Consider the following 12,702-nt stretch of genomic DNA (forward strand, 5'->3'; position numbering starts at 1 on the left):
TCTGTATTAAATATAGATATCATATGTTTAAGAACTCACAGTTCAAACCAAATAAAGACAGTGTTATAATTTAGATACTCTCACATTTAGAAATGTAGGGAGAACTAATATAGAGAATTAAAGCATCTTTTCAGTTACTTCTTGGAGACTACTCCAGAGTCTTTCCTTAAATATTGTAAATATTAAGAATAAAGTAGCATAACTGTATTAATCTACATGGAAGAAAAAAAGCAGAAACACAAATTGGAAGCAAATGTTTCACAAATAAGATTCAGTCTAATAGATGGGTGACTTTCCAAATTAAGCCTAGAAATCTGTTGCAAATTAATTTATTAAATCTTCCATTTATTTTGTTTCTTTTATAGCAGCTGTTTATGATATTCTGTATAAAATGGGCATTCAGAAAGAAGTATTAAAAGTTTTTTGCATAGATTTTCTTTGCCTTTATATTGAGCTTACATTTTTCTTGTCCTTGAAATGGAGGTTCTTTATTTTTACATTATCTGTGATAATAAGTATAATCTCTCCTTCTATATAGTAATCTTTTGAGAAACCAATTATACAATATCATCAAGTATGAAAAGATTATAGGACTTACCATAACAAAGGATTTCAGGATTTAGGTATGAACTGTTATCAGTTGTAATTGAATTTTATAAACATGAAACTTGATGTTTCCTATTTTCCTCAGTAGTAGCAAGTAGTAAGTGGGTTGGGTAAAAAGTGCTTATTGCCAGAGAGAACTGTCCTGTGCATTGTATGATGTTTTTTAGCAGCTTTCCTGGTCTCTGTTCACTAGATACCCATGGAAATCTCTATTTGCACTCACCCCTCCCAGCCAGAAGTGTCTGTATTCATTAGTGAATACAGGGAGCCAAACTTAGCCCATTTGAGAACTGTAGCTGTAGATTTGCTTTTGCATTCTAGCACTTCATACAGATAGACTCACATAAGATCCTTTATTTGTGCTTGATTTCTTTAAGCATAATGAGTTCAAGATTCATCTGGTTTGTTATGTGTACCATTTGTGTGTACCATTTTACTCAGGAGGATTCCAGTATAGATTACCTACGGTTTGATTTAATATCACTTTTTGTTTATGTTTTCTTAAAATTCTTAAAAACAACTGCATTAAAATTTTTACCTGGTAATTTTATCACCAAGGTCCTTTCTGTGTCTTTATATTAATTGATTCAACTACTGGTTAGTAATTTTTAATTAAATATTCAGCATTATTAATTTTACATAGTTAAGTGCTAGATTTTGTTTTCTTTAAAGAGTAATGGACATTTTGGGCCGTGCAGTCAAGTTACTTGTGAAATCAGTTTGATCATTCGGGGCTTTCATTTTTTTTGTTAGGGTGAGTGTAAAGTTGTCTTTGTGTGTGTGTGCTTAGTAGCTCAGTCATATCTGACTATGTGTGACCCCGTGGACTGTAACCCACCAGGCTTCTCTGCTCATGGAATTCTCCAGGCAAGAATACTGGAGTGGGTTGCCATTTCCTACTCTGGGGGATCTTCCCAGCCCAAGGATTGAACCCACGTCTCCTGCATTGGCAGATTCTTTACCAGTGCAACACCTGGGAAGCCCCGTGTCTTTAAGGCTAATTTAACTCTTTTACAAAGGCTTGACTTTTTTGGTCTGTGGAACTATGAGGAGGACTCTTCATAGTCTTTCTGTAACTTGGACATCTCCTCACTGTATACTCTGAGAACTGTTCATGTTCTCTGCCCAGTCTTGTGGAGCTTCACTCTTTATCTGCACAGCCAATTCTTGGCAACCACCTTGACAAAAACTTACACAGATTTCTGGAGGTCTTTCTTTGTTTTTCCTCTTCCACAAATTTTAGTCTCCTTAGTCTCTTTGCAGTTTGACTTCTGTCTCTTTAACTCAGTGCCCCATTTCCTACATAATGATGTTGAAAGTAATTCTAGAAAAATCCAGGGCCCAGTTGTAAAGGTACCTTGTTAGTTTCCCTTTTCTCAGACACGACAGTCCTATACTGCCTGTTGTTGACCAGTGTCTGAAAACAGTGTTTTGATATATTTTAACCATCTCTTGAGTTATTTATGGCAGGAAGGCAAGTATATTTCCAGTTTCTCCATCATGACCAGAAGCAAAACTAAGGTTTTTAAATTTTTTATGTGACGATAAAGAAATTTTGGTAAAGATTAAATTTTATGTATCATCCAGGTTTGTTCTACTCCCCAAATCACTGATTTAGAATTGTTGTGTTCCTATGATACCATTCCTGTAATTCCATTTCTCCTTGCCTCATTCTCCATGCCCAAGGGCTTTTGCTAGAGTAAATTGACTGGTCTCTCTCTGGACTTCCTCACTTATTATGCATTAAGTTAGTAAGGAAAACTGTTTGTTAGGTGAATTTTGGAGAAGGAGTGAGAAATCTTGGATTAGACTACTTAAAGGCTGTATTTCCAAGTTAGCCTATCTTTTCATTAATTTTTATTTAAACCAGTTTTGTTTTTTTTTTTTTCCAGTTAGCATTATACTCATAGCTTTCCTAACAAGAGCAATCAGGAGAGACCTTTGGTTGTCTCATCACTATCTATGATTGAATATATTTTTTTCAGTGCAGGGGAGAGATTTGTTAAGTCCATGTGGCAGGAGATCCAAGTTAAGGTGCTTAATTTAACTGTTATGGTACTGGCACTGATATTTTGAACTCCATTTATCTCCTCCTGTCTACTTCTCATTTGGTTCCATATTTGGAGGGAGGGAATAAAGGAATTGTTTTCCTCAAGCTTGTTAACATTACAGATACAAATTTTCAGTAAACATATCAAATCACTAAATATTATTAGCTGTGATATATGCACATTGAAGAGCACACATTCCCACTGAGAGCTGGGGGAAACCATAACCAGAGGTTATGAGGATATAAAGTTATCTCTTTAGGAGTCTTCTAGGCACTCTATCTCCAGCTCAGCATTTGTTAATTGCCTCAAATCAAATTTCCAGGCACTAAATTGGGACTTCCAGCCTTTCTCCCAGTTGGTAGATTCAGATGCATACCACATTTACTGCTTCAGGACTGTTTACAGTCTGGTGGCTGTGCTCTTTTCCTTGGAAGGAGATGCAAGAGCAAAACAGAATAGCAAATGTGAAAGGAAAGAGACAGGAGAGCAAAAAGAGGGTGTGAGCAGGAGGGAAGAAGAGAAGATAACAGGATTTTTAAATAGCAAGTAATTTACAAAAGAACTTTATGGACATTTTTGCCTTAAGGGATGGTGGTGATGATAAAAGACAGGGTCACACATGGATAGAAAGAATTGACACAGAAAGAAACAAAGATGAAAAACAAACTGCTTTTGTCTTTTCAGTCATGTACCACTAGTGATTTTTATAGAAGTATAACTGACTCTTACAGTGTTATATTAGTTTCAGGTGTACAACATAGTGCTTCAATATTTTTGTAGATTATACTCCATATAGGACTTCCCTGGTGGCTCAGAGTAAAGCGTCTGTCTACAATGCTTGAGACCCAGGTTTAATCCCTGGGCGGGAAGATCCCCTGGAGACATATAAAGTTTTTTATATAAGATCTTGACTGCATTCTCTGTCCTATAATTATATCCTTGTATCTTACTTTATACTTATGGAGTGGGGCTAGATAGGTAAAGGGGATTAAGAGGTACAAATAATTAGTGATTCTTAGTAGGTTCTAGAAAGTTTGTTCTTGGGGAATAAATGATGTAAATATTCTAAATGGAAACTATAAAAATTCCATTTAATGCTGTTCAGTTGTCTTTTATCTAACTTATATCAAGTCATTTAACATTAAGATCAAGCATTTAACATTAATACTCTGCTGTTAATAATATAATTTCCAACAAAATTATCAGCTATGATATTTCTTGTTTAAAGGTTTTGAGTTTTTATTAAAAATAATAATTTTCTTCTTTGACTAAATCAGTTTCATTTTTCTCTAGATATTGCCTCTGATTGAGGCCATTTATGGAATATTATAGGATCATTTTGCTCTTGATATTTAAAGAGAATATGTTAGATTACTATTAAGTATCAGAATTATAGATTCTTCCAACAGAACAGTTCTTTCTGGTTTATATGAATATTTATGAGTGTGCATATATTTGATACATTTGTATACTCATGTGCATGCATGCTAAATTACTTCAGTCATGGCCGACTCTTTGCAACCCCGTGTGCTGAGGCCACCAAGCTCCTCTGTCCATGGGATTCTCCAGGCAAGAACACTGGAGTGGGCTGCCATTTCCTTCTCCAGGAGGTCTTCCCAACCAAGGGATCGAACCCACATCTCTTTATGTCTCCTGCATTTGCAGGTGGGTTCGCCACCAGCGCCACCTGGGAAGCCCCTTGTATATTTGTGTTTGTACAAAAGAATATTTCTGTAGTTTTGATATGAGAAGGCTTTGCTGGTGACCTAATTGTCAGATGTGGAAATAGTTCCATGAATTATGATTTGTACAATCCGTCATATAATTTTGTATATGATAACCATGAGGATTAAGTGAGGATATGTAGCTGCTTTTTTAGGGCTAAATAAAACCAGCTTAGAGCATTGGAATGATACGTATTAATATATCTTGATTATACTCAGTTATATTCCTGTCTGTTTATGCACAAATACACACACATATAAGTTTCATGAGAGCCAGTGACCTTGTCTGTCTAGATTGTTATAGCCACATAGGAATTCCATACATGTTCATTGAATGTATTTTTCCAAAAATTAGATGGAAAAGTAAAATAGTTTAGTATGGTAAAAAGTTTAATTTTTTTTAATTCCTAAGAATAAGGACTTACTTTCTTTATTATAATTGTATTCATTTCAAAGGACCAGGAGTTGGTTGAAATCCTCTTTAGTATTAAGTTGACTACTGATATTTTCTTGGTGGAATTCATTAGCCTCTTAGGTGGCTATATTTTGTAGTGTTCCAAACCATGTCTTTGGGCAGAAGCAATCAGGCCTTTGACTTCATATGTGGAAAATGTTCTTGTTCCTCTTTCCTCAAAATCTCCTTCAAGGAAAGTGGTAAAGTGTATGAGTTCATGTGACTGTCTATCCCCCCACCCTCTGCTCTTCTGCAAAGAAACTTTTTTTTTTCTCCTCCCCTTTACTCATACATATATGTGTGAGTAAATAGTATATATGCTTATATGTATATGTACTTGTATATCCTTTCTAAATGACACCTAAATCTTCAATATATTTATAGATGTTTTCTAATGCAAAATCTGATGGGAATACAATTAAAATGGAAGATGGAAAAATCTCATGAGAATAAAAGGAAAAGATAAAATTAATATTGCCATATTCATAAAATTGCTAAGAAAGAAGAAAAATTATATTTGAGCAATAGGTGCTCTTTTACTGGGACTTACCAGGTAACTCAGTGGTAAAAGAATTCACCTACCAGTGCAAGAGACATAGGAGACATTGGTTCCATCCCTGGGTCAGGAAGATCCCCTGGAGGAGGCAATGGCAACTTGTTCCAGTATTCTTGCTTGGAGAATCCCATGGACAGAGCAGCCTGGTGGGCTGCAGTCCGAAGGGTTGCAAAGAGTTGGGCTGAGCCACGTGCATGCGTGCTTTTTTAGCATGATTCATTTTCAGCCTAGTTTTTTTTTCTTTTACCAAAAAGAGGAAATAAATAACTGACTAAAGATTTTTTACATTTATGCTTTCTTTTTGCTTTAAAGAAATGAATAAAACTGGACCTGAATGTAGATGAAGAATTAGTATAATGTTTATATCAGTCTCTGTAGTGAAATCTTAAGGTCCTCACTGTGTATTAAATCAAATACTCAGTAATGAATAATATTTGTGTAAGAAAGAGTAATGGTTATACATCAGTCCATTTTATTTGATTAACATGGTGATAGCAGTGAGTTTTTGATTAACATGGTGATAGCAGTTTGATGGTGTAAGATATAATTACAGAAAAATGCCTGTTTCCTTTTGAAACCCATATAAAATACTTTTTCTGGAACTTATAACTGTTTACATTATTAACATTAATACTTGTTTTTTAGTGTATCTAGCATGTTTTGATAAAATAATATAACAAGACATCTTTCTTATTAGACAATGATCTTGGCAAACTTTTATTGCGCTTCAAAATGTCTGATAAACAAACTGCATGGATAGAAAACTGCCGAAGACAATTCTGCAAAATAATGAAGGCCAAACCTGATATAATCAGTGGAGGTGGTGAGTATTTTTTTAATTTTTGTGGGGGTTTTTTTGGCTTGAAAAGTTTATTAACAGAAACTGTGGTTTCCTGAAGATTAATACTGGCATATCTAGAATACATAACGTTAATTCCAGAAGTTCATTGCCTTCTGGGAAATTTGTGATCCTAGAGAGCAGAAATTAAAATTTGAGAAAATGTAGTTGTTTTTTTTTTTTTTTTTTTTATTGTCTCAGAGGTCTTGTTAAGCTAAATCTACCTTGCCTAGGTAATAGTTTGCTTGATTTCACCAGCTTTTACCTGACTATACTATACTGTTTTGGAACTTTATTGAATGTTTTGACATATTTTGAAACTCTACCACATCTAGCCAAATAAATTTAGTGACTCCTAAGGAAATTTGTTGGGCGGGGGGGTGGAGGGGTGGGGGTGGGGAGGGAAGGTGGAACAGCTTTGTTTTCTAGACCAGTAAGCAAATTGTTTTATACTCAGATATTTATATGTGTGCTCGGTTTCGTAAACTCATCTTGTTTTAATTAACATTATCTTGAAAAAGATACTCCAAGAAATAAGTTTTAATGTCAATATAAGCTAGATTTCTTGAGAGCTGTAATTTAAAAATAATTGCTCTATTTATCAGTCATGCTTTATGGTTCTTATATTTGTATTAGTTGCTATAAAATTAAAAATGGGAAATAAAAATAAGTTTATATTTTGTTGGAGAAATTATATTTTTAGGGCAAGAAAATCAAACATTTTTCTCCAAAATTTTAGTGTAAAATGAGCAGTTCAACTGTTTTAGACCCTCCCAAAGACCTTAAAAATGGCTATTAGAAATATATATATATATATATATATGTTTATCTCTGGTTGCATAACAGAAAATACTTAAAATAGGTTTTGCAGATGCCAAAAGGTACAGAACAAAATGAGAAAACAGCACCTTGGTATATTATTTAACCCAGTAACTAAAGCTGCTGTTTTAAGGCTTAAATTCTCCAGGCCAGGCTTCAGCAGTACGTGAACCATGAACTTCCAGATGTTCAAGATGGTTTTAGAAAAGGTAGAGGAACCAGAGATCGAATTGCCAACATCCTCTGGATCATCGAAAAAGCAAGAGAGTTCCAGAAAAACAGCTATTTCTGCTTTATTGACTATGCCAAAGCCTTTGACTGTGTGGATCACAATAAACTGTGGAAAATTCTGAAAGAGATGGGAATACCAGACCTGCCTCTTGAGAAACCTATGTACAGGTTGGGAAGCAACAGTTAGAACTGGACATGGAACAACAGACTGGTTCCAAATAGGACAAGGAGTACATCAAGGCCGTATATTGTCACCCTGCTTATTTAGCGTTTTATGCAGAGTACACCACCCTTGTGGCAGAAAGTGAGGAAGAACTAAAGAGCCTCTTGATGAAAGTGAAAGAGGAAAGTGAAAAAGTTGGCTTAAAGCTCAACATTCAGAAAACTAAGGTCATGGCATCTGGTCCTATCACTTCATGGCAAATAGATGGAAAAACAACAGAAACGGTGACCGACTTTATTTTGGGGGGCTCCAAAATCACTGCAGATGGTGACTGCAGTCATGAAATTAAAAGACGCTTGCTCCTTGGAAGGAAAGTTATGACCAACCTAGACAGCATATTAAAAAGCAGAGACATTACTTTGTCAACAAAGGTCTGTCTCGTCAAGGCTCTGGTTTTTCCAGTAGTCATGTATGGATGTGAGAGTTTGACTGTGAAGAAAGCTGAGCACTGAAGAATTGATGCTTTTGAACTGTGGTGCTGGAGAAGACTCTTGAGAGTCCCTTGGACTGCAAGGAGATGCAACCAGTCCATCCTAAAGGAGATCAGTCCTGTGTGTTCATTGGAGGGACTGATGGCTGAAGCTGAAACTCCAATACTTTGGCCACCTGATAAGAAGAGCTTACTCATTGAAAAGACCCTGATGCTGGGAAAGATTGAGGGCAGGAGGAGAAGGGGATGACAGAGGATGAAATGGTTGGATGGCATCACTGACTCGATGGACATGGATTTGGGTGGACTCCGGGAGTTGGTGATGGACAGGGAGGCCTGGCATGCTGCAGTCCATAGGGTTTCAGAGTCAGATATGATTGAGCAACTGAACTGAAAGGTGTAGTTTTCTGAGTTTCTTTGTTACAGGGATAGACTATTCACAACTCTGAAACAGGATAAAGGAGCAGAACATTATCATTAAAACCGTGTTCTGTTTGGAATCTTGGGGCGCTTCTCACAAGTCTTGGTCTCAGTTACACATTACCCTGATACTGTGTCCATCATTAGATTTTGAGCTACTTTTAAAAATAGATCTTAACCTCTCTGCCCAGCAAGGTCTACTTGGTTACACAAAATTCAGTTACTCTTCATAGCAACTTTATAAGATAATCTGCATTTTATGGATAAGGAAACAAAGGCCTGAAAATTTTAGGTAATGAGCTCAGTCCACAGTCTTAGATCCAAGAAGTTAACCCAACAATCTGACACCAAAACCATGCTCAGTATCAGTTTATAGTAGTAAACTGCACTTTCTCTTTAATACCTAATGTTTTGCACATGGGAGGTAAACATTTATGAAATAAACCCAGGTGAGCATAATACTGATGAGATAGAAGATGAAAAATATTTTTAATATCTCCAATCTCATAGCATAGTTTTCTTTTTATAAGCTAAAACTTGAACTAGTTTGGGGAGTAAGCTCAAGGGAAGAACACTAAACAACTACATGCTTTTGTAAGGCAAGCATGCTTATTTATTTGTTTATGTTCATGCACGTGTACATAAACAGACTGACTCTATAATCTGATTCAATTTGGGTTTTAAATATAAGCAATCTACAGTTATCAAGAACCAAGGTTTTTGAATTATCATTACTTATGCTGCAATTTCTCCCCCAAATCTCTATATAAAACCCTGCAGTGCACAAGAAATACCATGTACCTCCATTAATATTTTTCATAATTATGATAATGAGTAAATGAATGTCTTAAAGTCTCTATAAATTATATACTCTGAATCCAAAAGGAGGTAGACAAAGGAAATTCACTTAACAAGAACTTAATGAGAACCTACTTGTTGACTCCCTGTCCTGCTCCTTGCTATGGGCAGCTACTCTCCTTTTGTAGGTAATGATAAGGAAGGAGAGAGCAAACACTCAGTAGTCTTTCCAAATTGATTTAAGCCCAGGTCGTCTAGACAGCTATCAGGAGAGAGATATTCCAGCTTTCTCCAGCTTGGGCTTCTGCTGTTTCCAGTTTTCTTTCCAGGTTTTCAGCTTATAAGAATAAATGAGACCATGCAGATGTACAATCACATGATATTCCTGCACTCACTTGTAATGAGTCATTGGGAGAAGCAATACATTATATGACCTAAGACCCATAGGCTGAAGTTAATTTTTTAAAACGTAAGTCATTTTTTCTTTTTCGTAACCTTATTTTTGTTCTGTGTGTACCTTCTACCCCACCCCCAGCTATTCAGAGACCTTTTTCCTAACATAGAACTAATTACAACATGTTCCCTGAACTTCTATAAATTTCATTCATTTTCATGTGTTTATTTCATTCAACTTCAGGAGAGAACATAGGTAGACACTCTATTCCATTAGGCTAAATTTCAAATGTATCCATGGACTGCCTCTTTTTCTTTGTTAAAATATAAATCTTTCCACAGTTATTATTTTTTTTTCTTCTTCTTGTCAGGAAGGTTCCTATAGGCCTGATTGACTTCTAGTTTCTGCTGAGTTTACTACACTAGCTGCTTGTTGTCTGTTCACTCTAAACATCAGATTCCATCATCAATTGCTTAATTTTTTTTTCTACTCTTATATCTTCCTGGAGTAATTTCCGTATAAAAATAAGTTTTGTTTTTCACATTATCTTCTAATCCTTATTTCCCACTAGTCTTTTGTGACCTAATAATTATATAATTAAGTATGTTCCAGGTATATTCTTCCTGGTTTTGTTCTCCGGTGTTGATAATATGGGTTCCCAGGTGGCGCTAGTGGTGAAGAACCCAGCTGCCATTGTAGGAAACATACGGGTCATGAGTTCCATCCCTAGGTTGGGGAGATCGCCTGGAGGAGAGCATGGCAACCCACTCCAGTATTCTCGCCCGGAGAATCCCAGGACACAGGAGCCTGGCCAGCTGCAGTCCATTGGGTTGCAAAGAGTCAAAGATGAGTGAAGCACACACATGCATACAGTGTAGAATTCATTTGAGTTGGCCACTAAATAACATATGTCTTATAAACAGTATTGGAAACTGATATGCTTTGTAACTGTAGTACATTTTGTCTAACTCTATACTTCAAATGCCTAAATTATTAGTACTTGGACTTTTAAGAGTTTTTGTTTAAGATGCCCTCTTTGTCCTTTAAATTTTGTTTTATTTTTTTCTGTTTTTCTCTGAAAGAATCCTGGCATAGCAGCAATGAGGTCATCTGGACTCATGTTTCTGGCTCCTAAATGTAGTTCAAGGAACTCTGGTTCCTTTTAGTGGGGAGAATAGCACTGGGGGCAGAATTTGAGCAAAAATGTGCCTTAGATTAACATTAACATGTTAATGTTAACATGTTTACCTGGAATGCCTTAACATTAGAGGTTCCTATGCCATATTGCTCTTTACAGCATCAGACTTTACTTCTATCACCAGTCACATCCACAGCTGGGTGGTGTTGTTGCTCTGGCTCTGTCTTTTCATTCTTTCTGGAGTTATTTCTCCACTGATCTCCAGTAGCATATTGGGCACCTACCAACCTGGGGACACTTTCAGTATCCTATCTTTTTGCCTTTTCATACTGTTCATGGGGTTCTCAAGGCAAGAATACTGAAGTGGTTTGCCATCCCCTTCTCCAGTGGGCTGTGTTTCGTCAAAACTCTCCACCATGACCTGCCCATCTTGGGTGGCCCTATATGGCATGTCTCATAGTTTCATTGAGTTAGACAGGGCTGTGGTCCATATGATCAGATTGGTTAGTTTTCTGTGATTGTGGTTTTCAGTTTGTTTGCCCTCTGATGGAGAAAAATAAGAGACTTATGGAAGCTTCCTGATGGGAGAGACTGACTAAGAGGGAAACTGAGAAATCTGTGGAAAATTCTGAAAGAGATGGGACTACCAGACCACCTGACCTGCCTCTTGAGAAACCTGTATGCAGGTCAGGAAGCAACAGTTAGAACTGGACATGGAACAACAGACTGGTTCCAAATAGGAAAAGGAGTACATCAAGGCTGTATATTTTCATCCTGCTTATTTAACTTCTATGCAGAGTACATCATGAGAAACGCTGGACTGGAAGAAGCACAAGCTGAAATCAAGATTTCCGGGAGAAATATCAGTAACCTCAGATATACAGATGACACCACCCTTATGGCAGAAAGTGAGGAGGAACTAAAAAGCCTCTTGATGAAAGTGAAAGGCATCTGGTCACATCACTTCATGGGAACTAGATGGGGAAACAGTGGAAATAGTGTCAGACTTTATTTTTTTGGGCTCCAAAATCACTGCAGATGGTGATTGCAGCCATGAAATTAAAAGATGCTTACTCCTTGGAAGGAAAGTTATGACCAATCTAGATAGCATATTTAAAAGCAGAGACATTACTTTGCCAACAAAGGTCCATCTAGTCAAGGCTATGGTTTGTCCAGTGGTCATGTATGGATGTGAGAGTTGGACTGTGAAAAAAGCTGAGCGCTGAAGAAGTGATGCTTTTGAACTGTGGTGTTGGAGAAGACTCTTGAGAGTCCCTTGGACTGCAGGGAGATCCAACCAGTCTGTTCTAGAGGAGATCAGCCCTGGGTGTTCTTTGGAAGGAATGATGCTGAAGCTGAAATTCCCGTACTTTGGCCAGCGCATGCGAAGAGTTGACTCATTGGAAAGACTGATGCTGGGAGGAATTGGGGGCAGGAGGAGAAGGGGATGACAGAGGATGAGATGGCTGGATGGTATCACCGACTCGATGGACGTGAGTTTGAGTGAACTTCGGGAGTTGGTGATGGACAGGGAGGCCTGGCGTGCTGCGACTCATGGGGTCACAAAGAGTCAGACACAACTGAGCAACTGATATGAACTGAACTGATATACTTTTAAAAAAATTTTCCTCTGAGCATTTAATCGAGTATTTTCATTTTGTCCTGCCATTTAGATTTTATCTGTATGAGATGCCATGGAAAGTATTAAAATATGTTCTTCTTCTTGCATTTTTTCTACCTGTAGTCACTAGCCTGTTCCTAGTACAGTAATTGAAGGGAACAACCTATTTCTTCTTGACCTATCTTTTTCTTTCATCTTCTGACTTTCATGTATTTGGTTACCATGTCTTATAGAGTTTATTTTTAAATTTTAAAATCTGTTCTTTCTCATCCATTTTATCTGTTACTAGTTTGATTCTAGTATTAACCTTTTAGCAACTAAATTATTGTGTGAAATATATGATCATTCTAGGAAGATTAGAAAGTATAAACAAAATGAAGAGACTGAAATTTGCCTTAT

At 36.7% G+C, this 12,702-nt stretch overlaps 1 protein-coding gene across 2 annotated transcripts in view; it reads left to right on the top strand.

The window, feature by feature from the left end:
- TBC1D32 (TBC1 domain family member 32) overlaps positions 1-12,702 on the top strand; it is a 197,984-nt gene that overhangs the window by 133,268 nt on the left and 52,014 nt on the right. For both annotated transcript variants that reach the window (XM_040239024.1, XM_040239025.1), the window contains one exon: positions 6,089-6,214. In XM_040239024.1, the coding sequence (XP_040094958.1) occupies positions 6,089-6,214 (126 nt within the window). The remainder of the gene's footprint in view (positions 1-6,088; positions 6,215-12,702) is intronic.

Source organism: Oryx dammah, unplaced genomic scaffold (genome assembly GCF_014754425.2).
Source record: "Oryx dammah isolate SB20612 unplaced genomic scaffold, SCBI_Odam_1.1 HiC_scaffold_4, whole genome shotgun sequence".
In the NCBI taxonomy this organism is placed as follows: domain Eukaryota; kingdom Metazoa; phylum Chordata; class Mammalia; order Artiodactyla; family Bovidae; genus Oryx; species Oryx dammah.